The 24,367-nt window shown below is 36.7% G+C and overlaps 2 protein-coding genes across 5 annotated transcripts in view; one reads left to right on the plus strand and one right to left on the minus strand.

Moving 5' to 3' along the window:
- The window catches only part of LOC107685288 (gamma-aminobutyric acid receptor subunit beta-3-like), a 73,549-nt gene that overhangs the window by 27,444 nt on the left and 21,738 nt on the right, over positions 1-24,367 (minus strand). Inside the window, exons 2-4 of one of the 2 annotated variants that reach the window (XM_016481818.1) lie at positions 20,870-20,917; positions 14,880-14,971; positions 14,679-14,746 (exon numbers count right to left, since the gene is read on the minus strand). In XM_016481818.1, the coding sequence (XP_016337304.1) occupies positions 14,679-14,746; positions 14,880-14,971; positions 20,870-20,917 (208 nt within the window). Of the gene's footprint in view, positions 1-14,678; positions 14,747-14,879; positions 14,972-15,060; positions 15,785-20,869; positions 20,918-24,367 lie in introns of those variants that run through there. The other variant, XM_016481819.1, reaches the window with a different exon arrangement.
- The window catches only part of gabra5 (gamma-aminobutyric acid type A receptor subunit alpha5), a 32,035-nt gene continuing 29,925 nt past the window's right edge, over positions 22,258-24,367 (plus strand). The window contains exons 1-4 of one of the 3 annotated variants that reach the window (XM_016481821.1): positions 22,258-22,497; positions 22,715-22,958; positions 23,437-23,599; positions 23,808-23,932. In XM_016481821.1, the coding sequence (XP_016337307.1) occupies positions 23,517-23,599; positions 23,808-23,932 (208 nt within the window). In that variant the 5' untranslated portion in view covers positions 22,258-22,497; positions 22,715-22,958; positions 23,437-23,516. The remainder of the gene's footprint in view (positions 22,498-22,714; positions 22,959-23,436; positions 23,600-23,807; positions 23,933-24,367) is intronic. The other 2 variants (XM_016481822.1, XM_016481823.1) reach the window with 2 other exon arrangements.

Here is a 24,367-nt window from a genome sequence, read left to right on the forward strand (position 1 = left end):
TTGGATGCCCTGGGGGTAAGCAGATAAACATCAAATTTTCATTTTTGGGTGAACTATCCCTTTAATACACAAAAGTGTGTACTGTATCATCAAAGTCCATTAATCAAACATTAGCTACAACAATGTTTGGTTCCACCTGCCGAGAGCAGGGGTGCCGTGTAAAAAAGTCTGTGATCCATACGGACCAGGCCTCACGATTTAGCACGCATGTGATCCGCGAGTTAGTTGCAAAGTTCAACCATCATAGAGTGAAAGTTCATCATTTGCACATGTTTCTAAGTCAAACGGAAGAAGAGGCGAAAGAGAACTCAATTTGCTACTCACACGCTGTGCACACTCAAAGCGCACACACAGAGAGATGTGTTTCAGAAAGTGACACAGAAATCAGTTCACTTTCGTGTCTCCTTGCACTTGAACTGACATATACACACAAAATTATCTTAAAATACCCAACAAGTATTCTCGTTAACACAGTTAGTTATGTCTTAAGTGAAGTGAACATAAACAGAAAGAAATCAGATGTGTATCATTATACTGATCCGTGTATACGGTCTTAAAGGGACAGCAGCTTATAAATACCTGCTACTGACATTGTGTCAATGTTAATCAAACAACAAAACACAACTTTAACAAAGCTTAATCTATATTTAATTTATACAGTGAACACTATGCAGTGTAATTTTTCATTTAATAATTACATTTCTGTACCTGAATACTACTGTTAAACCTTATTTTATTGTAGCTTTCTTGTGTTGTATTTATCTAAGCTTGAAATGTGTGTGTTAGTTGTTATGTTTCAACTTTATTAGTTAGGCTATAGTTTTTACTGTGGCATCAAAGAAGTACTTAAAGTGTTCTTAAGATGTTACTGAACCATCAGCTTCATCCTCATGTAACAGTCCAGAGCGGGTAGACTGCGGGGCCTGTTGAGCAGTAGTGTTTGTGTAGGGTGCCACAAATTTTTGAAAAATTTGAAAGGGTGCCGTGACTGAAAAAATGTTGGGAAACGCTGAGCTACAGCTCACAGTCATCAATTCACTATTTACTGCACTCCTAGATGCTTTGTTTCACAAAACAGATTTTCCAAAATAAAGCAAATAAACTGACCTGAATAAAAGTTAACCTTTACTGGGTTCATATCTGCTTTTTTAGCACTGTTTTAAGACTGGGTAAAAGGACTCCTCTGAATGCCTGATCCTCAGGCTACAAACTGGTGGCTTCCCTCTGAAGTATGTGGTGACCTAAAACACCAGGATCCATCACGTATGTGTAGGACACTATTGTTCTGTACAAAGGCTAATGCTAACCGGTCAGGGGGCGAGGCTACCATATCAGCGTTCATGAATGTACTAGATGAGTAAATGCCAAAGTGTGACTGTTAGTCATATATCTCTCCATCTGTGACTTTCTGTCTCTTTGCCTCCATGGCTGTTTCTTTAAATGTGTTAGTATATTAGCATGTTCTGCAGCGAGGTGTCTTGAGGCTCTTGTTATGGTGAGTTCCCTGGGTCCTCACTGTGTGAGCTCAGTGATTCAGTACTATTACCCAATGTGATCCAGACAAACTAGCGAGCCAGAAGTGCTCTGAAAACTGTGAAAACCAGTGTCACTTACATGTCTGTTTAATAATGGAGTAAACAGATGCTGTCGTGCCAGCTGAGCGATTTGATACTTTTGATATCTGGGGAACTGTGTTGCAGTGGTCACACAAAACATAAGGAAAGGAATCAATCATTAAATTCTAGGCAAAATATTATAGTTTAGTTTATTCATGCTGCAAGGAGAAAATGGCTAAAAATAGAGGTAAAAATCTTAGGTTGCTGCTTGCTACATCTGAGGGTATGACTCCTCAGTAAATCAGTGTTGTTGTTCTCCACTGAGAGTTTCAAGAGAGGGATTCCCTATGATAAAGTGACACCACATTCTGACATATACACCACTTCTCCTGTGCCACAGATAAAAATAACTGATGAAATGCAAGAGAAACAAACAGAGAGACATTATTTCAAATCTGAAAGTGACAATCTATTAATGTAGGGACTGATATCAAACACATGGGAACTCACCACAGAACTGCAGCATGGATTTACTCCTGCTACATGCAGATTAGTTACAGTTTACACAAGATTTGTGGGAACCAGGCTAGAAAAAATATATAAAAATTAATTACTGTAAATGTATTTTTATTGTATAATAATAATAATATTAATAATGCTGTGAGAGACTTTATAGAATAAAAGGCAAATTATAAGTCAAGTCAAGTCAAGTCTGCTTTATTGTCAATTCTTCCACATGTACAGCACATACACACAGAGAATTGAAATTGCGTTACTCTCAGACCCTTGGTGCATACAGATAACACTAACAGTAGAACATAAATACAGATATACAGATTAAATATAAAATACAACTATACAAATAAGGTAAAATGTAAAAAAAAAATATATAAAAAAAAATATATATATAAAGCAGCACACGGCAGATAGAGTGCAAACCAGTGAAGTAAACAACAGTGCAGATATAATGATTTGTAGTGCAAAAAGAGCTTATTTAGACTGATCTGTCGGGAGAGAGAGAAGTCGCAGCGTGTGAACGCGCCGCCATCTTGAGGCATAAGTTGTTGTTATTATTATTATTATTATTATTATTATATACAATTTGGAACCACTCATGGAATATTAAAACTAAAAGTTAAACGTTTTTGGGTAGGATAAATCATAGGAAAGGAAAGAAAAATCCTGTCAATAAATGAGATTGCATCAAATAAAATGTAAGAATTATTTATGATAGTTTTTTTTTTAATAAATCTTTATAAAATTATTATTATTATTATTATCTACAGTATATATACTATTTGGAGCCACTTATGGCATAGAAATGTCACTCTTAACCATATCTACACCCTACATAATATCCAAACATGTGAGGATGAGGATCAATCATATAAAAGGAAAGAAACATTCTGTCAATAAATGAGACCTTCTGGAAGGGTGAGGTGAAAGTGACATCAGCTGGGTGAGGAGTGTGTGCTCTCATACAATGACAAGCATGCCAGTCAGAGAGCATTTACATTAACTTACCACCGCCACGTCTACTGGGAATACCAGAATAACAGCAGTAAGAGAGATTCCTCTGTGCAGTGTGTGTCAGCACAAAAATTTCACTGATCCATAGTATAGGTATGTGAGACAATCTAATCTTAGATAATTTTATCTTGTGATATAAAATAAAAAGAACATATTAAAAGCTTTTTTATGTCTATAAATAAGCAAACAAATGTTACACCTATTACATTTAAAGATGAAGCATGTAATTTTCTCTATTTTAAAAAACTTTTTCCTAGCTTAATGTTCAGTTCTGACTGGTAAATCTAATGGGCCATAAATACATGCAATTAACTTTGCTGGTGCACTCAAGACTTTTTAAATTTTTATGTTGTGCTAGTCATTTTGGACATTCGATTACAGAACAACTGAATCTTATGAACTGGTTCTGGTTAGTGAATCAAAGGCATACAGCGCAAACAGTGCAGTGTAATTACTGATTGTTCATATACAAACGTGGAGTTAAAGATGTGCATTTTGCCAGTGGTGTTTTATAAATATTAATGAAAGTCATGATTTATTTCTTAAATGGATAGTTTACCTCAAAATAAAATTCTGTTATTATTTAGCTACTCTCATGTCATTCCACACCTCTTTAAAAGGATAGTTCACCCCAAAATGAAAATTATCCGATGATTTACTCACCCTCAAGCCATCCTAGGTGCTTTCAGACGAATACAATCTGAGTTATATATTAAAAAATGTTTCTGGCTCTTCCAAGCTTTATAATGGCAGTGAATAAGGGGGTCGAGATTTTGTAGCCCAAAAAAAGTGTGTCCGGGGGTTAATAAAGGCCTTCTGAAGCACGTTCACTAGAGAGTGGACGTAGGACTGGAACACCACTCTCTCGTGAATGTGTGTACAACAGATAGCGGAAGCTAGAGATTACAGTTTATAAAATTTTAAATATGGATATTTTTCTTACACAAACACATCGCTTCACTTCAGAAGGCCTTTATTAACCCCCTGCAGCCATGTGGAGCACTTTTTTATGTTGGATGGACACACTTTTTTGGGCTTCAAAATCTCAACTCCCATTCACTGCCACTATAAAGCTTGGAAGAGCCAGGACACTTTTTAAATTAACTCCGATTGTATTCTTCTAAAAAAAGAAGAAATAATATATGGGTGAGTAAATCATGGGGTAATTTTCATTTTTGGATGAACTATCCCTTTATCTTTCTTTTTTTTTGGAACATCAAGAATTTTTTAACATGAAAAGTTAAATAGGTCCAAAAAACACTGACTTTCATTGTATGGAAAAACCCTCCCACAATTCTTCAAAATATCTTCCTTTCTGTTCCACAGAAGAAGAAATGTCATACATAGTGATGGTGCGTAAATGATGACAGAATTTTCCTTTTTGAGTGTATTATCCATTTAATACATTAAAATAATTGTTAATGGAACCATCATGGAGCTCAAATCTTTAACAAGGAACTGGAATTGCAAATAAAAAAAAATCCTAATGGCTCAAACTACGTTCAACTCCAGAAGTGTTGGACTCTTGCATGCACTGCTCAGAAATTACATCTGGCAGCTCAAGGTTCAGGTCAGTCATAGAGCCAGTTTTCTTTCATATGATATTGATTTTCCTCCTGACATCAACATGCTTCCTCCCATGCAAACAACAGCATGGAAGAAAGACAACCGTTGTAAAGCGCACAGGGAAAAAAAAACTTCCTAGTAACAGTGGATGAATTCCTAAGAGCAGAGAGAGGCACTCATCTCCAGAGCTCTGCGACTCAACAGGCTGTAGTTAACACGGTGTTCAAAGAGGCTGCTTACCCTCTCCATTGCCTGCTAGTGCTCTGCAGGGATAAGCCCAGGGGCTCTGCAGTGGATTCTGTGTGTGTACATCCTATGTCTGTTGCGCTTAATAAGACTTTCAACAGGAGCTTGAAACTATCCAACAGAACATTTTAGGGTGATTTAAACAGTGGGAAGTCCTCTTAACACGCGGTTCCATTTATAATTGAAGTGGAGAACCCCTGGATGTCACCTCATGGTCCACGTAAACGGTTTTTAGAGGGCACTAAGACCGCAACATGCTCCATTTGCCTTCAGGTCATATGACACATGCCAGTCGATGGAAGGAAATGGTTCCCAAAGCACACCTATTTATCCTAAAGGTGGAGATAATAGGCACTTAGTGAAGTTCAGAGTTAACACTTCTATACACTGATATTATGCCTGATTGAACAATTACAGGCCACAAAGCCGACTATCAGGCTAAAAATAAAGGGGGTGAGAGCAAACAAAAGACTAAATATATTAATAATTCCGGTCTCCTTGACGACACTCTCTCTCTGCAAAACGCCCACACAGGCATGCTGAGCTCTGGGCCGATACCTTGTGCATTTCTGAGGCTTTCCGGGCATTCTTTGCTTTCTGTGCCTTTCCTTCTCTCACTTTCACCTTAAAAGCTCTTTGACCAAACTCAGCTGTCAGGATACGGCTGCATTAAATTAAAGGAAGCCACCAGCATTCATCATAACTGGATTATCATTTTTCTGAAATCTTCTTTGCATAATACGCCATACAGATCAACGGATAAACCTGAGTTTTTTTTTTTTTACATAAATCTTGACCAGAAAGCAGCAGGTACGATGGGAGCTTTTTTGTAGATATAATTACACTTTCAGGGCTACATGCTTTAAAAAAAAAATTTAATAAATAAATAAACTGTAATTTCATAAAGCCACCCCCACCTCCCTCTTCACCTGGGTAAGTACCACAAACATCTTCAAATCCTAACTAAAGATGATATTGGTTTCCAAGGCAACCACTTATACTTGCCACACACATTGTGCCAGAGCGATCATCTGCTGTGTATCCATGCAGTACTATCACACTGAATATGTTTCATTCGTGTATGTGCACGGATGAGAATTTCAGTCCTGTGCGTCAGTAGCACTTATAAAATGTTCCCTGATTTCAGATGTTGTCAGGAAAGCATCTAAAGGTCCAGACTGCCCCTCAAAGCATATGGAGAAAGAGAAAGAGCGACAAAATATTATTTTAAATGTATGCATAATAGTGATTTGAGGTGAATCTCACGAAAGCATGTCTAAGTAACATTTCACCCCCAAAGAACAAAGAAAAATACAAGTCAAAAGATGTGCAATATATATTTGCATAACATATGCTTATACTGTAAATGCATTTGGACTTTACTGTTATTTTTACTTTTTTTGTGATCGTGAGTATGAACATATTGTTTCTTTTTCTTTTTTGCAAGTCTCATTTTTCCTGGTGGGTTTCTTAAAATTTTATTTAAAAGATAATAATAATAATAATAATAATAATAAAAGTTTTAATTTATATTAATAATTGTTTTTAATTTATATTGTTTTTAATAATTATTTAAATCAGCAAAAATTATAGGTAGTAACAAATATTACTTTGATCTGTTGAAATATTTCACAAATTCAATAATATAACCTTTATACCCCCATTACAGTAATGAGAATCAGATTTTTTTAGGGGGCAAACATAAAAAAAAATCTTTAAAAAAGGCTTAAAGGAGTAGTTCCCTCAAAAACTCAAACTCAGGCCATCCAACACGTAGATGAGTTTGTTTCTTCAACAGCTTTGTAGAAATGTAGCATTACATCCCAGCTGCAAAACCTAAGCTAGCCTGTCTGTCAATCTAATTAAGGCATTTTAACTTTAAACTGTTTCTTCTGGCAAAAATATCAGTCCATAATCCACAACACCTTTTCCTCCAGTGAAAATGTCCATCCCCTGCTGACATCTCACATCAAAATCCACAGACATATTTGTTTAAAACTGTTTTGGACTGTAAATAGTGCTTTATCTGTGCATATTTCTCTCCTGATTCAGACTAGACAACTTTTTCCACTGGAGAAAGCAATATTATGAATAGAGGATTTATATATAAAATGTCTTGCTGATAAATTTATTACAAACACTTTTATCACAAAAACTTTTCGCTTCACAAGACATTAACTGATGGACTGGAGTCTTGTTGAGTACTTGCAGCTTATTGATGTTTTTATCAGCTGTTTGGACTCTCATTCTGACGGTACCCATTCACTGCAGAGGATCCATTGGTGAGCAAGAGATATAATGCTAAATTTCTTAAAATTTGTTCAGATGAAGAAACAAACTTATCTACATCTTGGAGGGTGAGTACATTTAAAGCAATTTTTTATTTTGGGGTATTTTGGGGTAATATATATACAGTATATGTACAGTGGGTACGGAAAGTATTCAGACCCCCTTACATTTTTCACTCTTTGTTATATTGCAGCCATTTGGGAAATGCTCTTGACAGGATTCGTGAGATTCACCCCCCTGACTGAACATAGAACAGCAGCAGTATATTGATTATGTCTGAATGCCTTTGATTTCTGAGAAATATTCTGCTTGCTAACAGCACATTTTGACAGGGTAATTTAATACCGCCTGTGCTGGGCCCTTCTCAAGAGAGGCTGTGTAAGCAGCACGGTCCGTTGGATGCAAATTGTATTTAATTAATTTTTATGGAATAGTGTTTTATTTTCAACACTTTTTTTTTGCATTTACCAAGTAATCTTGCTGACAGATGTCTTGGAATGGGATACTTCATGCCATAATTCTTGCACTGCAGCTCAACTCTGTGAGTGAAAACGCCTCTGTGTGTGTAATGACATTCCCATTCCCTGATTTTAAAACAGATGAGAGAGAGAGAGAGGCACTGGTACAGTAAAATGTAATGTACACAAGGCAAATCCTTTTTACTCTAGGCACTGGGCTTACCCCACTGACAGCTTGAGAGCTTTTAGTCTTTAACAGCCCTGTCACATCCGGTCTAAAGACAGAATACTGTACAGCTGCATGCACTGACATCAAGTGCACAACATTAATAAGTAGACCTTATTAGACAGTGCATGGAACACATTTCAAGCTGAAGCTGTTTGGATAGTTCATAATGTAATATATTTCCATTTAAAGAATCCTACAATATTGCTTTTTTTTACTCTGGCATGTAAGGAGATTTTTATCAAAATAGCAACTGTGAGGAAAGGAACATAAACCTGCTTTAAAGGAATGTTCCAGGTTCAATACAAGTTCAGCTTTAAAACAATTTCAACTTGTCCCTCTATTGGCAAAACAAACAAATTTTGTGCTCACAGTAATACATTTCCATTGAAAGAGGGACAAGGAATGCACCAGACTAAACTTTAAAATACTTTAACATTAAGTATGACCATAAGACTTTACATTATACATATTAAAGGGGTCATATGATGTTGCTAAAAAGAACATTATTTTGTGTATTTTTTTTACACAACATTTTCTTCGTCCACGGTGAAAGCCGATCTGGCGATCCACAGCGCAAAGTTGATGTATTTCCTCAGCGACCAGCACGGATCAGCTCCAGGCATGATGAAGCGGATATCGTCCTCTTTTGGAAGGCCAAACAAAGTAGTTTCTCTTTCACAAAGAAACACACAGCGCCTTCACGACATAGCGGCGGTGGCAAGAACAATACTACAGCGAGAATAAAAGTTACGCCTTCTTTCTTTGCGTGAACATTTGGGCAGCGTTATGCAAATCTTCCCACATCGTGACGTAGACGTGGGGTGTGTTAGAACGAGCCGTTTTAGGTAGGCGTGGTTGACTCTTAACTTTTATAAAGAATATCTCTTTGGATTTGAGACTTTAGTCTTTGCAACTTTACAGATCTTCTTTATGCACCAAGAGCTTGTAACACTCCAAAGAGAAAGGAGAAATTGAAATCGCATCATATGACCCCTTTAAACATTACTAGTGGGGCTGAATTGCTTACCAACCTTGTTTGAGCAAGGTTATATCCAAACCTTTAATTTTTACAACCATGTAAAGCTGGGAAATAGGAAGAGATGTGATGTATCTATGCTTAAAGTGCTGTTTACATTAAACAAACTCACCCACAAGAACACATAACCAAAAAATATAGAAATCATTTACCAAGGAAAGCTTCAAATTAGTTAACACTTAACACCCACTGTAATTTAAAGCGTTGCTTTGAAGCCTAAACATCCTTTTCATGAACAAATCTAAAGATATGGTTAGACAGAGAGCTGAATTAACTGACTTCCACAGACGATTACAATAAGACAATTCTGTAAACACTACTTCTGCTTGAATGCTGTATGGGGAAAGCACATATTCTCCTGTAATGTCTAGCCATGTCACTACAGAACCTCTGGGACTGTTACTTGTGTCATATAAAGTGACGGCAAGACATTTTTAATAACGTCCACTCCATTGATTTCCTTCTTCTTTGTTTCATTAACACATGCACAAACTAAAATCTTGATATGTTTCATGTTCGTATCTGGCACGTCAGTCTAGCTAATGAGGTACCACCATTTAACGTTCGACACACACATGCGCACACACTGCCTGCCCACCTGACACACTGCAAGAGCGAGCCTCATTGCCATGGCAGCCAGCTATTTATACACTACGCCACACAATCAGGCCTTGTCACAGTCAACAGGGGTGTAAGAAAAGCCGTGGATATGTCAATCAATCAGGAGATGTTTTCCTGTGACTCACTGGCTAATGGCAAGAGTTAACGGGTTGGACTAATCATGGCTGGATGAAGCAGTTGTGCAATTCTGTCACTATATTACCTCTATCAATCTATCACACACATCACATACAATTACACCTGGGGTTTAACAGTCTAAATGTCAACAATTGAGCATCATTTAGTTTTGTGAAAAAGACAGGATAAATACTGACACCTGACTCCACTAAGGGGGCCAGGATTTGGTTAGTGTGGCCCTGTTAGCCCTTACTTGCATACTACACACACTGTTCTGGAAACCATGAAACACTTTTTTTTAAGAATTCTTTGATGAATAGAAAGCTCAAAAGAACTGCATTTATTTTAAATAGAAATCTGTGTAACATTATAAATGTCTTAAACCGTGACTTTTGATCAATTTAATGCATCCTTGCTGAATAAAACATATACATTACTTAAAAAAATAAAATAAAATAAATAAATAAAATAAACTCTTACCGACCCCAAATATAATTTAATGAAATGACATCACTGCTCATAATTTCAAATAAAACTTCTAAAACAATCTAAAAAATATTTTAAAACTATATACTTTGTGTCTGGATTAAAGATTACAGAGACACAAGAGAAAACAAAAATCATTAAATCAGCATAAGTCAACAAGCAACTATTCCACATTCAAACCTTTAAACATCTGAAAAAAGGGCTATTCAAACTGGAATGTTGAAGAACAATATGTTTTAAAGGCAACCTGGGGTCAAGGAAATTCAAAATAACTGAAATTCCTAATGCCTTTGGTGTTGTCAACCACACTTACAGGAGAATCTGTACTGAACATTCCATGGGCCTGTTGTTGAAATTAACCAAACACAAAATGAAAGCTGCTTCATGCGACATATTGACAGTGTAAGGTCCTGTTGAATATGTATATGTGTGCCTGACTATAAATGTCAGAATAACAGAATTGAGCTTAGGGTTGTAAAATTACAATAGCATCTGGTAAACATGCGCTGTCAACAACATATACTGTACAGTTCACAAGAAGTAAATCTACACAATATCTATCAGGACAATTATTTCTGTCCTGATTTGTGTTATTTTTTCGGCTGTGTTAGATAAGGTTAACAACTGATGAAAGTTGTAACAGATTGTTAAACCCATGTCAATACCTGAACATATCCAAAATCCTTCTTAAAACTTATTCCTAAAATGTGACCCTGGACCACAAAACCAGTCTTAAGTTGCGCGGATATATTTGTAGCAATAGCCAAAAATACATTGTATGGGTAAAAATTATCGATTTTTCTTTTATGCCAAAAATCATTAGGATATTAAGTAAAGATCATGTTCCATGAAGATATTTTGTAAATGTCCTACCATAAATATATTAAAACTTAATTTTTGATTGGTAATATGCATTGCTAAGGACTTCATTCGGACAAATTTAAAGGCAATTTTCTCAATATTTAGATTTTTTTGCACCCTCAGATTCCTTATTTATTCAGCTTTCATATGATGTATAAATCTCAATTTTGAAAAATTGACACTTATGACTGGTCTTGTTGTCCAGGGTCACAAATATGCATGAACATTTCAGCACCATGGACAGCAACATTTGCATACACTTGCCTGTATGTACACTAGCGGTCAAAAGACTGAAATAATTGCGATTTTTTTTTTAATGCTCACCAAGGCTGCATTTATTTCCTAAAAATTCAGCAAAATCATTAATAGTGTGAAATACTACTACAATTTTTTTAAACGTTTTTTTTTTTATACATTTTAAAATGTAATTTATTCCTGTGATGGCAAAGCAGCCGTTACTCCATTCTTAAGTGTCACATGATCCTTCAGAAATCATTCTAATTTGGTGCTCAAGAAACATTTCTTATTATTATCAATGTTGAAAACAGTTGTGCTGCTTAATTTTTTTGTAGAAAATGGAACACACTACCATAAATAAAGAATAATAATTGTATTCAACAAGGATGCATTAAGTTGTTCAAAAGTGAAAGTAAAGACTTTTATGAAGTAACATTATAAATAACATTAATAAAAGAATCCTGAAAAAATGTATCACAGTTTCCACAAAAATATTAAGCAGCAATAACTCTTTTCCACATTGATAATAAGAACCATTATTAAAAATTGAACACCAATAATAATTGATAACTGAGCACCAATATTGATAATAATTAAAAATTTCAACACTGATAATCATAAGAAATGTTTCTTGAGCACCAAATCAGCATATTAGAATGATTTCTGGACGATCATGTGACACTGAAGACAGGAGTAATGGCTATTGAAAACATCATAGGAATAAATTATATTTTAAAATATATTAAAATAGAAAACAGATATAAACTGTAATTATATCTCACAACATTACTGTTTTACTGTATTTTTGATCAAATAATCCAGCATTGGTGAGCATAAGAAACTTCTTTCAAAAACATTTAAAAATCATTATTCCAAACTTTTGATATAATCAATTTCCCTTCTCACATTCAACTTTGATGCACATATGAATGCTAAGATACTATTTTCCTTTCTCTCCATTTCTATATCACTCCAGCAAACATGTGCTCAATCATATCACTTCAAAGATAATCTCAAGAGAGATGAACTATTCCATACAGCCTGCATAAGCAGTCATGTATACACAGGCGGAGTGTGTGCGCCGAGATGTACGGATATGCCTGTACTGGTAATGTTTCATATTGTTTTCTATTCCTGTCAGTCCCTGGATGCTTAACTGTCTCACAGAACAATAATCACACTGACTGCTGTAATCCCTACAGTGCACAGAGGTTTCACCGATAGCCCCACTGTGCTGGGATGCGTTGAGCTTTGCTGAGCTGAACCAACCCAAGCCACACACATACACACATCCTCGTCCTGCCTGGATCACTGCTATTAACAATACAGGCCAAGTAATCCTAATTTGTACCTCTAAAGAAAGATAATCCATTGTACAGAAATAACTAATCTGTAAAGAGCAAACACCATTCTTAGGCGGGAAAATCCTGTTAGCGATCGTCTGCTTGATTACCGTACCATTAGACTTCCCGTGCAAAAGCGCTCTAAGTTCAGTCACACGGCTAACCTCATCAACCAGGCTAATGTCTGCAGCACTGTTGATTTCAGCAACAAATTGAGTTAATATTTCATGCTGACAGGTTCATTTTTACTCCACGGGAGAACTAACGCTAAATGTGGCTATAGTAAATAATTCACATACCTGATAAGACTAAGCGTGGCCGTGTTTAATTATTAATGATCTTAATATTGCAAAATGCACTGATCAATGCATCTCTACAGTGAGTGGGAGAAGTGAGTGAAAGGAAAGATGTGGGCAGAACAGTTGGGCTGAGTGGCATTGCATTACAGACTGGTCCAATCAGAGCAGCGCACATCTCACATGACAACAAGTGCTGGATGATGCAATAACATAGTTTGGAGTTTTTTCTTATAGACAGAACTAAATCAAAAGTAATACAAGCTAAAAGCTCATTAACCTGGAAAACCAGCTAAATTTCAAAATGTTTAAAATGAGAAACCACACCAGATATTATGGAAGTATGTTTCTGCCATGGGATAAAAAAAAGTTAATTGCGACTTTTTATTTCACAGTTCAGACTTCCCAGACTTCCTTAGAATTGCAAGAAAGTCAGAATTCTGAGTTTATATCTCACAATCCTGAGTTTATATCTTGCAATTCTGACTCTTCTTATAATTGTGATAAAAAAAATCTGAATTGTGACATAAAAAGTCAAAATTATTAATTTTATTCTGTGGCAGAAACAGGCTTCCATAGGATATGGTCTGTTTTTTTTTTTTAAGTTGTAAGAGTATTATTTTTTGTGATAGCGTGGGTAATGTGACTTTCACTGCTCTGAGATCCAATGGACGTGTTTGGGGGTAATCTAGGATTAGCGCACCTTGTTCAAACTCTCACCTTTAAAGGTAAGAGCACAAGTGCCAGACATCAAACCTCCACCGCACATATGCTCTAAATTGACACAATGCCAGAGCAAATCAAAGCCAGGGTATCTGAAATCAAATTAAGCCTTTATAAAGAATTCAATATGAGAATAGTCACGTCAAAATCTAAAAATAAAGTGCAAGTATGTCAGTTGTGATCCACACTGTGACAACTGTCTGACACACAGTATCATGCTACCTAGATGAGGACAGATACTGAGCAATTTCATCATGTCAGTGTCCATCAACTTTACAACTGCATAAACACAGGTCCAGGTAACTGATGATCACTTATGTCACAGTCAAGCTGTGTCTTTAGCATATGCGTCCATCCCCTTGTGGGACTCTAAGCTGCAGCATCCTCCTTTCAGTGCCCAGGTGAGAGGGCTAACCATCTGCATATTCATGACTGTGAAATGGACACGGTCGCCATGGAGACAAACCCGTCTTATATGCTGATGTGGACATGGACCACTGAGGACTTTTGATACAACGTTTCTGACAGGTATAATCAAATCAGCATGAGTTCTACAGTCAAAATAAAGTCAAATATAGATAAACAAATGTAACACAATCAGCATAGACAACATCTATCATCTAATGCTCCAAATCAAACTTTTAACAATGTTGAACAAAAAAACAACTGTGTTCACTATCTAATGAACCATAAACACTTTAATACAGTCAGTAATCACAAACTTTGACTGGCAAAAAATACACTGATACAGTTTCAAGTTCTAAAACAAGTAGGATATCTTTCAAGCTTTTTTCAAATCATAATAAAAGTGATCATCTGACATTGGAAGTGATTTGCTAGTGCTGAACTGCACTTTGAAAGCATTAACATGATGAGAAAACACCACATCCTCCATAATATAGCACTGATAGGATTTTAATATTAAAAACACTTTCCTTACTAGACCTGGGCACTAAAATCACTCACAGGCAGATGAAACTAAGCTATGAGGTTCCAGTACCATGGACAGCTGTTTCTGGCAGTGTTTGATGGTCTGCTACTTATAAATGGTTCAATAAATAATTAAAGATATAAACAGACATACCATGTTGACCTCAGACACCATGTCTATGCTTGCCACATCGATGCTCATGCCAACTGCCACCGGTGCGCCTTAAATGAGAAGAAAAACTTCATCCTCAAGTTCACTCAAACCATTTATTTATTTTATATCAATCTTAAAAACAATCTTGAAATATTTATGTAACCTTAAAAGAAAGAAATAATGACGTGAGCATCATCATACCTCCAAAGTCCGGTCGAAGACGAATGTCATAGCCTTTCAAAAGCTTGTCCACTGTCTCTTTGACAAAAGACATGTTTCCTGGTTCATTGGCGCTGAAAAGAAACAACAACGGTTATTTCCATCATATTAGAGCCCAGGAGGTCTATGCTCTCGCGTCATGGTCTCCACCAGCTCTTCTTACCTTTGAGCACAGCAGATCACTGCCACAATTACCGGTAATGAAAGAACACCAAACAGCCTTCGCTTCTGTATTCCAAACATTCCTTATACTCTTTCAGGCAAGGAATCGAGCGACAAAACGGACGTTGTAAGGTTTCCTTGCGTAGGTAACAGGCTACGTTATTCCATCAGTGGGTATTTCCTAAAGAACTCCAATTACTGTCAAAAGCGCGTAAACAAACCGCTGCGATCCGGGTTTTCGCTCTCTTGCGGAGATTGCGTTATTTGGTTAGGTGCTCGGTAAATACAATGCATTTTGCCCAAGAAACTACCGGAGCTTGCAGCAGGGGAGTCGGTGTTTGGGGCTCAGCCAGATCTCCATCCTTCGTTTTGACGCCCGTAGCTGCTTTCCCGAATCTACACCCTGTGCTGAAGTCTCAGTCTTACGCCTCTTTTTATGTTTCAGCTACAAGCAAAGGATGGTCTGACGAGTCAGTTGACTTATTTTTCAAATATACCCAAACAAAATACGCTTGTTATTAGATGGGAGAACGTGAGAATTGGAAACTGAAACGGAAAGTTCGGCTATTGATTCGACAACTGATGACGGAGTCGCCCGGAGTGTGATGAAATTGGTACGTGAGCACGAGGACTTCAGTCTAAGTATAGTGGTCACGTGACATTCCACAAGCTTCGGCGCGAACGCCGTTTTGTTGTTGTGTAACGCGGAGTTTATCGAAAAAGTATTCTTTCCACGTGTCTGTTCAAACAAAAACTTAACTACATGACGTTCAACACGTGTGGTTTCGTTGGGCTCATTGTCTAGATAAAAGCGCACATTTCAACGCAAGTAAAAGTTGACGAGAACAACTGGAAGGGGTTTCCCCTCGGTTTAACTCTTCGGTCATGGAGAGCAATAAAACGGCAAGTATTTTAGGCGATTTATTCATAAACAGCTCCTGTATTTTGCCATTGTTGCTGGTGGGTGTACATTTGAAATCTTTGTCAGGAGAAAGCAACCTACAACAAATCAGCAAGACTGACTGAGTCATGACTTCTTGTGTTGGAAATTCATAGTTTGCTGTTCAGGTAGACATCAGGTTTGGTGGTTTCTTACCGTGACTTGAACACAGACATTCAAAACCATAAAAGTAATAATTTGTTTCATTAGTATTTTTCAACAAAATTTCAGTAATCATAGAAGTTTGACTACATCAAGGATGTGAGAGAAACAAGAAAATCTCAAAAGTACACTGTAAAAAAAATTCTGTAGTTTTTACAAAATAATTTTGGCAGCTGTGGTTGCCAGAATAATTTTGTAAAAAATACAGAAAAACTGTAAACACATTTACGGCCAAAAACTGTAAATTTTACAGTACAAAACTGTAATTTACAAACAAGAAAATTTGAATGTAAACCAGTAAATTCAACAATGCACACTGCTATTAAAATCTGTTTTGTACCTTTAACATACTGACAACCACCATAATAATGCAGGTGGTAAAAGAGAAAGCCACATGAAGAATCAAAGCTCATCACAAGTAGCTTCGCCACAAGCAGAAGTATATACTAATATATAGAAGGTGCACAGAGTCATTCATGCAAACACAAAACACCATCATGGTAACACACATGATACTTAAATAATGCATTAAACTTTCATTAAACAACAGAAGATGTAACATAAAGCCCAAATATACATAACTAATAACAAAAACTATTAAAAAAACATGATTATTTAAACAAAATACTTTCAAATGTGGAGTGTCATGCAGGGAATTCTGGGAATATCAGTTTACAGTTTTTGACTGTAAATTATACATTGATTTGTTATTTTTACTTCTAAAAACTGTAAAATTAAGTTAACCTATTAACAGTTTTTTTCCGTAGCGTTTTTACAAAATTTTAAAGTTAAAATTACACTTATTTTTTACAGTGTAGGTAACCAGGTATCGCTTTCTTATAGCTAGATGTAAACGTCACAAATATAGCATAAAAAATTAGTTTTGGTTTAAAATTAATTTGGGGTGTTTCAATCAATCAATCAGTCGATCAATCAATCAATCAATCAATTTTAAGTTGCTACTCAGCTCATTCTTTCCATTCCAGTGTTATGGACACTAGTAATCTCTCTTTCTCTCTGAGAAGAACATTTCGGCTGCACATATCTGCTATAACAAGGTATGGTGGTATCAAATGGCAGTGCTTTAGAATTTTATTAGAACATTACATTTATTAGGACATCTCCTGTACTGTACCTCTGCATGCGTGCACACACGCGTACTAATATTGATAAACAGAACATCATGTGACATAGTGGAAAAAGAATAATGCTGCTTTATTGACACCTTCTGTGATATAATCAATCGGATATATTACTTGTTCTCACTACCACTCCCCATCAGTGGATATTAAGGCTTCTCCATTTAGCCTCTAGACAATTTTATTATACATAATCAGATTTTCAGTGAGGCTTGACAGTCTGCTGGAGATTAAGCACAAGTGTAATGGCTTCTACCAAGCTTTAAAAGCTCATTAAACTAATCCTGTTAATTTGACCTGTGTTCAAAAAAAGAGGTCCGCATTGTTCTAACTGAATGGAAAGGTTGTTTACGAGAGTTGCTGGTGGATTTGACACGGTCAGTGTTTGAAGTTAGTGGCCTTCTTAAATCCCTCACACTGCATTAAGACTGTAGTGTGTGGACTGATGCTGCCCTAATGCTTTTAGAAGCAGACGCCGGATGCAGAAGGATGTGGCTGTGCTTCCTGGTACTGTTTCAGAAGCTTTATTCCAGAGAGGCGAGGGTTGAGACTCCACTTAGATGTTATTGGATGCCTGTTCTTCTTGTGTCCTCAAGTACATACTATTCTGTTAGTGTAGCAATATTTAGTTTTTGATCCGCTGCCTGAAAAAGTGTTAGGACTATATTATTAGTCTATAATGATAGATATATCTAGATCAGGGGTTTTCAAACCTAAAAGCCCCCCCAGCACTGCACATTTTGCACTGTCTCCCTTAGTAGACCCAATTCAAGTCTTGCAGTCTGTATTAATGAGCTAATGAGTTGAATCAGGTGTGTTAGACGAAGGAGACATACAAAATGTGCAGGGCAGGTTTGAAAACCCCTGATCGAACCCCCTTCATTTTTTTTATTGTTAGCAAACCTTCTTTAATCTATTTTAGGACAGTAACCCTGTCTGTACCAGGGTTAGCATTCATTAAATGCTTTTAAATTCCAATCCAGTTTCTGAGTTTGAACTGAATTTGAATTGAGGTAGCAATTGCAATTAGACTTTTATGGGAAATAGAATTAAGTCATGTCACCATTATTTATATAGCGCTTTATACAATAGAGATGGTTTCAATAACAAAGAAGTAACAGTCAATTAAAATAAAATGAATTGAAATTTAAATTCAGTTCATTTCATATTACAGTAATGAATCAAATAGAAGAGCAAAGTGTATCAAAAAGCTCTCTCGTGAATGGCAGCGGAGACTGACGTGGAAGAGAAGAATTGAATAAAGTCGTTATTTTTGTTTTTCTTTGCACAAAAAAAAGTATTTTCATAGCTTCAATTACGGTTGAACCACTGAGGTCACATGGACTATTTTAACAATGTCCTTTCTACCTTTCTGGGCTTTGAAAGTGGTAGTTCCGTTGCTGTCTATGCGGGGTCAGAAAGCTCTCGGATTTCATCAAAAATATAATAGTTTGTGTTCTGAAGATGAACTTGCAGGTTTTGGAACGACATGAGTGTGGGTAATTAATGACAGAATTTGCATTTTTTTGGTGAACTATCCCTTTAAAAAACCTTTAAGTTTGATAGATAGATAGATAGATAGATAGATAGATACATTTCATCATATTTATTAAATTAACTTTTTTTTTGACCAGGGTGAAAGAGCACTACATTTCCCAGAATGCATTACCTGTGTTGCAATTCAGTAAATTTATTTTCCCATCATTCCATTTCAGATTTTTGTATGGCCAATGCAAACTCATGAATTGCCAGGATATTAATTATTCAGTTCTACATTTTGCAACAACCCCTTTCTGTACAGAACTAAAACTTGAATCATGTCTAGTGTACTTTTTTCACCTCTTAACCTCAATTTTGGGATTAATAGAGTATAAAATATTCAGTATATCATTGCACAAAAGTTCGGAATTTCTTTGTAGCAATACATACAGGGAATGATTTCTTAGCATCTTGCAGTATAAACGTTTATGAAGAGCAGCTAATATAAGGAGAGAGATGGAAAGTGAGGGTAGCTCTGAACAGCACTTACCCACATACACCCACATCCCATCATCCAAACAAAGCACTCCACTCACACATCATCTGCAAATGCAAAGGCTCCTCAGTGTGTGGGCTGAGCAAATGGCACCAAGTCACGGTCACACACCAAGCCAAATGCTGTTAAAGCCTTTAAAGTAACACTAGTCAAACAGGCTGTGGGAGGACTGAAATCTTTTACTATGATCCCTGTCTCTGCCTTTAAAATGCCCAGTGTCCCCTGACCCCTTTAATTGTGAGGTATAAGGCTGTGTCCACAAGTTCACAAGACACTTTGCTTTATTTCGCCCACTGGACTATCAAAGCGTTTTTTTTTTAATCTACTGTAGGGGTGAGGTAGTATCACTAAAGGGGGGAATGAAAACATGGTTGTACTGGCTTCCATTGAAAGGGTTTTTCCTTCCATTCTTATCACATCGCAGATGCAGAAGATCTCTCTCCTCCGCATGACCCCACCACCCCCTCCTGATTAAATGGACACAGATAAATAGATCTACTAGATGGAGTGAATATTGCACTGTGCTGAATGAATAATGTATGTACGTGACTGACATTGCGGGTCTGATTTGTTTTAGATTGAGACAGAACTCCGCAAATTCACTCATAATACCTATTGAAGGATTCGGACCCCTGCGATACTATGGAAGAGATGCATGGATGCATCCTGTGGTGTTAAAGGAATAGTTTACACAAAAATTAATATTTGCTGAAGTTTTAGGCCATTTAGGATGTAGATGGGTTTGTTTGTTCACCCCAACAGATCTGGAGAAATGTAGCATTACATCACTTGCTCACCATTGCATCCTATGTGATGAATGGGTGCCGTCAGAATGAGAGTTCATACAGCTAATAAAAACATCACAATAATCCACAACATGACTCCAATAAATTAACATATTGTGAAGTGAAGAGCTGAGTGTTTGTTAGAATCCATCATTAAGCATTTTGACTTTAAAATCTAACTTTAAAATACCAGTCCGTAATCCATAATAATGCTTCCTTCAGTGAAAAAGTCCATCCCGTTTTTCTCTCACATGAAAATCCACCAACATATTTATTTAGAACTGTTTAGGACTATTTTCGCTTGTAAATGATGCTTTATCTGTGCATATTTCTCTCCTGATTCAGACCAGATGACTTATTCACAGAAGAAAACAATATTATGAATTGTATTTTAGCTGGAAGCAATGGTTTGAAGTTAAACATGTCTTAAGGATGGATTTGTTTATTACAAACACAACTTTTCACTTCACAACATGTAATTGGACTGGAAATTATTGTTATGATTTTATCAGCTGTTTGGACTCTCATTCTGACCACACCCATTCACTGGTGAGCAAGTGATGTAATGCTAAATTTCTCCAAATCTGTTCCTATTAAGAAATAAACTCATCTACATCCTGGATGGCCTGAGGGTGGGCAAATTCTCAGCTAATTAAAATTTTTGGGTGAAATATTTCAGCATGCAGTAAACACTAGTGAGTGTAAAATGCTATGAAATGTACTTTTATCATACACAATGATTAACTTACCTTGTGTCATAGATTGCAAACAGCTTTTTATTCCCATCCACAGCATTCCTGCAAAACAGAGGGAGGTGATGTTACTATTCCCATCATTCAATGCCCTGTTACTAATTTTAGAATGAACGCATTCTGTAAACAATTGTGATGTTTCTGATTGTGTCTAGTAAAAATTAATCCCAAAAAGCATTACCAAATACATCACTTTTAATATGTCTTGAGTTCAAATTGTGTCGTTTTGTTCATCTTTGTTATTAAAGATCTGTTTAATATGCACACATAAAACATACACAACTAGATCAGAATTATCATATGCTCGCAGGACACAGGTGGACTGTAGAAGTAACAGCTGCTCTCGTGTGAATATCTCTGGAGTGCACATCAATGGAGTCAATCAGCAGTCAGACAAAAGTGCTTAAAAAATGAATCAATGCCCAAAACACATGACTACAATATCATATTATACATACACAACAAAACTGTCTGCACAATCTTCATGAACCTAGAAATAATCTCATCCTAACGGATGTGTTTTTTCTCAATAGCACTGTGACCATTAAAGCCAACCCAAAGCAGATGTTTAATTTACTCGCTTGAATCATAGACATTCTTCGGTTCTCTTGCTGTAACATCTTCAATGCATTACTTTATTCTAAATACCCATAGTGAGTGTATTTGACTGGAATTCTTTAATACACATGCTTGTTTTATATTTGAAGTTATAATATTTATACTTTTGAATTAGGATTTTGCATAATCACAACAATAGTGCTGTGCCACATTTTTTTTCATATATTTGTTGTGATGTGTATAACATTTAAGACATTTCCCAGACGTCCTGTCAGCCCAAATCAGCATAAAGGGTGTCATTTATAAAAGAAACTAATTCAGTAAGTTCTTTTCACTTATGCACAACATGAAATTGGAGCAGGTAGAGCTTTTTGAGGGTTTCATTTATCGACTGATGCACTGCAGTGATAGTCAGCATCAGAAAAAATGGGTTTAGAGTTCCCCCTGATGGCTGTCCTCATTACTACTGGTGCCTATTCAGTTTCTTATTAAACAATAATCAACTCTACTATCGTAAACCATTTTTTTTGTATCTAGTCCTGCCAAATCAATATTATGTATCTTAGACTGATACCTTGATTACTTTATATAGCTAGGCTTCATACATATTTTAATTTATACTCAGGACTATTGTCTAATTTACAACCCGTTTTAATTGAGTAAAACTGATACTTTTAAACCATAAATATCCCCAGTGGAGATTTAATAGTCCGCATGTAGAGGAAGCCAGTCTTCATTAAACAGCCTGGCGCAGGGGGGGCTGCCTAAGGGTAAACGCTAGTGCGCAAAATGTCTAGTAAGCAGAATTGTTGGGAAATCCACTCATTTTCTAGCGTCCACGCTTGTAACGCACGCCGGTGCCGGGGTAATCGCGCTTTTCTCTGAATAAGCTCAAACAAGATAAGTTTCAAACCCCAAACGGCCGCTCAAATTTCCCTCGAGGGGTAATTATGCAGCGCGCGCAGAGGTGACGTCCTATTACTTTAGTCCCAAACACTAACAAATGCCACTAGAGTGACAGTCGGGCTAGAGTGGGGGGAGCAACGGACGTCCAACCCGGCGACCCGGTAAGCGGAGAATCCTGTTAAACTCTGTAACGCTTTAACGGTTGCGCAGATAAGCGTTGAGATGTCGTACACTAGGCTACCACAGAGGGAAGAAGGGGGAAAAGTAATGGTCTGTTAAAAGGGATGTGTTGACTAGAGGGAGAATAGGGGAAGAGAGAAAACAGACTGTTTTAAGGGCTGTTGTGCTGTCTGGTTACTGTCTTTCAATTGGATTTAGGAGTGATGAAGAGGTCTTTGGGATGCGGGGGATAGGAAGGGATGCTCTGCAGCGGTTGTTCAGTCACTGAATCGTAAAAGAGGACGCAACAATGAGCCTGAATGGTTAAGACTGGATATTATCTGAGGAACAACGCATCACACTACTGCTGTAAACTGAACGTTGCGGGATTTTGCTCACTGCTTCAAAAGGAATTCATTGCAGTTGTTCAACGTGGATCCACTGCACCATTCAGGTATTTAAGGTAAGATACGAGGCTTTTACTGTACACTATCTCTGCTCAACTCTGCTTTGTAGGACTCACTATAAATGTTCGACAAGTTTATACGCCAGAGTTAAAACTATGAATTACAGCTGCTGCAAATTCGGCGCTCCTACAGCTTTTACAAACGATCATGTTGAAAGAAATTCAAGGTATACGCACAAAAAACATGAAACGGATTCATGACATTGGAATTGCGTAAAAATAAATAAATAATAATTTAAATAATAACTTGAATTAGAATCTGAAATTAGAAAATAAATAACATTATGCATAAAACAAAATAAAACAGCATGGTAATTGCATTAATAATAATAATAAAGTATTTGCTTAATACTTTTGGTTAAATACCCTGATGATCTTTGTTGTTTTAAGTTTACTGATCATCCCATTTTATGGATTTTGTATACACCTCAAACTCTCTCTTTTTTCCCCTCTTAATATGCTTTTTAAATTACAGTGTGCATAATAGAGTTTCATGAAGAATGGCCAGATTATCATAATGCTGGAATTAACTCCCTATCCTGGACTTTTGCAGATATGGGATATGGACCACATTGCAGCGCCAAAATGAGAAGTCTGTGGGTCGGTGTTTTGTTCATGACATTCACCTGCCATCTGAGGTAGATTACATCTTTAACGTAACTTTCTATTTTATGCTGACCTCATATTTTTATTGCAGGAGTCATTTAATGTAAGATAGGATATGTCTATAATGGATTCATATTGATTCAGATTTTCAGACCATTATATCACTGTGGTCATGTTTGAAGGGTGAATGGGAGCTAAATACTTGTAGTTATTAATTATCTTTGTGGTCTTGTGCATCAGCCTTTCCCAGTCTACTACAGGGATTCCTAAAGAGTCAGAGCTCAATGATAACATCACAGTATTCACACGAATCCTGGATGGATTGCTGGATGGCTACGATAACAGACTGCGACCTGGGCTTGGAGGTAAACTGCCTTTCCATCTTTAAACCATGATCTGCTGCAAAGTCGTGTTTTAGTGAGAGGTGTTTTTTCTTTGATATTAGTGGCATTTATGTCTGGCATTGACCTCTGGTAGTTATTCTGAAAAGATGTGTTCAGATAAAGGCAGATGGTTTTTGAAAAACAGAGAGAACGCCTGCACATTCCATTGTGACAGTGGCATGAAGGACTTTCATAAAAAGAAAAGAGAGAGAGATGCTGCTTCTATTCAGTTCACTAACTGGGAAAAACTACATAGAAAAGAAAAATTAAATGATACAGCAGATGTTTACACTGAGCAGATGTGATCTCTGAAATTGCCTGGTTCTCTGTGAAAATCAAACGGCCACTATTTCCCTGCACTCTCAATTGCAGTGTTCTTGCTAGAGACAGAGGTATATGGGGGGGGGGGGGGGGGGA

The sequence above is a fragment of the Sinocyclocheilus anshuiensis genome, unplaced genomic scaffold (assembly GCF_001515605.1).
Source record: "Sinocyclocheilus anshuiensis isolate Anshui unplaced genomic scaffold, SAMN03320099.WGS_v1.1 scaffold385, whole genome shotgun sequence".
Lineage (NCBI taxonomy): Eukaryota > Metazoa > Chordata > Actinopteri > Cypriniformes > Cyprinidae > Sinocyclocheilus > Sinocyclocheilus anshuiensis.